This window comes from Penaeus monodon, chromosome 29, assembly GCF_015228065.2.
Source record: "Penaeus monodon isolate SGIC_2016 chromosome 29, NSTDA_Pmon_1, whole genome shotgun sequence".
Lineage (NCBI taxonomy): Eukaryota > Metazoa > Arthropoda > Malacostraca > Decapoda > Penaeidae > Penaeus > Penaeus monodon.
Genome location: NC_051414.1, coordinates 25,917,308 through 25,917,682, shown reverse-complemented (window position 1 = coordinate 25,917,682; position 375 = coordinate 25,917,308). Strand labels below are relative to the sequence as shown.

The following is a 375-nucleotide window of genomic DNA, read 5'->3' as shown; positions in this document are numbered from 1 at the left end:
ATTATTTTATGTATATTTACGACAATTTCTCATATACAATGACAGACGAAATTAGAAGAATATGTCGCCGTGAACCAGGCTACAGCGCACCCGCATGTCGACCCAGACGGGACTGTCTACAACATGGGCAACTCGTTCTCTGGGAAGAAAGGCCCAACATACAACATTATCAAATTCCCTCCGGCGAAGGAGATTGATGGTATGGAGACTCAGAGTTGTACCGTCTCGGTAATCAAGTATTTGAATACTGTTGATTACGCGAGCCTTTTAGTAGTCCTAAGCAACACTATATTATGCAGTGCTTGGCTTGGCGCAACAGTATTCTACAGAAACGTTGATGCTATATCAGTGTTTGAGACGTGACTGAGACAAAAA

At 42.7% G+C, this 375-nt stretch overlaps 1 protein-coding gene across 2 annotated transcripts in view; it reads left to right on the top strand.

Moving 5' to 3' along the window:
* The window catches only part of LOC119592077 (beta,beta-carotene 9',10'-oxygenase-like), a gene marked incomplete in the record, with an annotated part of 8,242 nt that overhangs the window by 5,684 nt on the left and 2,183 nt on the right, over positions 1-375 (top strand). For both annotated transcript variants that reach the window (XM_037940891.1, XM_037940890.1), the window contains 1 exon segment: positions 46-199. In XM_037940891.1, coding sequence (XP_037796819.1) covers positions 46-199 — 154 coding nt within the window.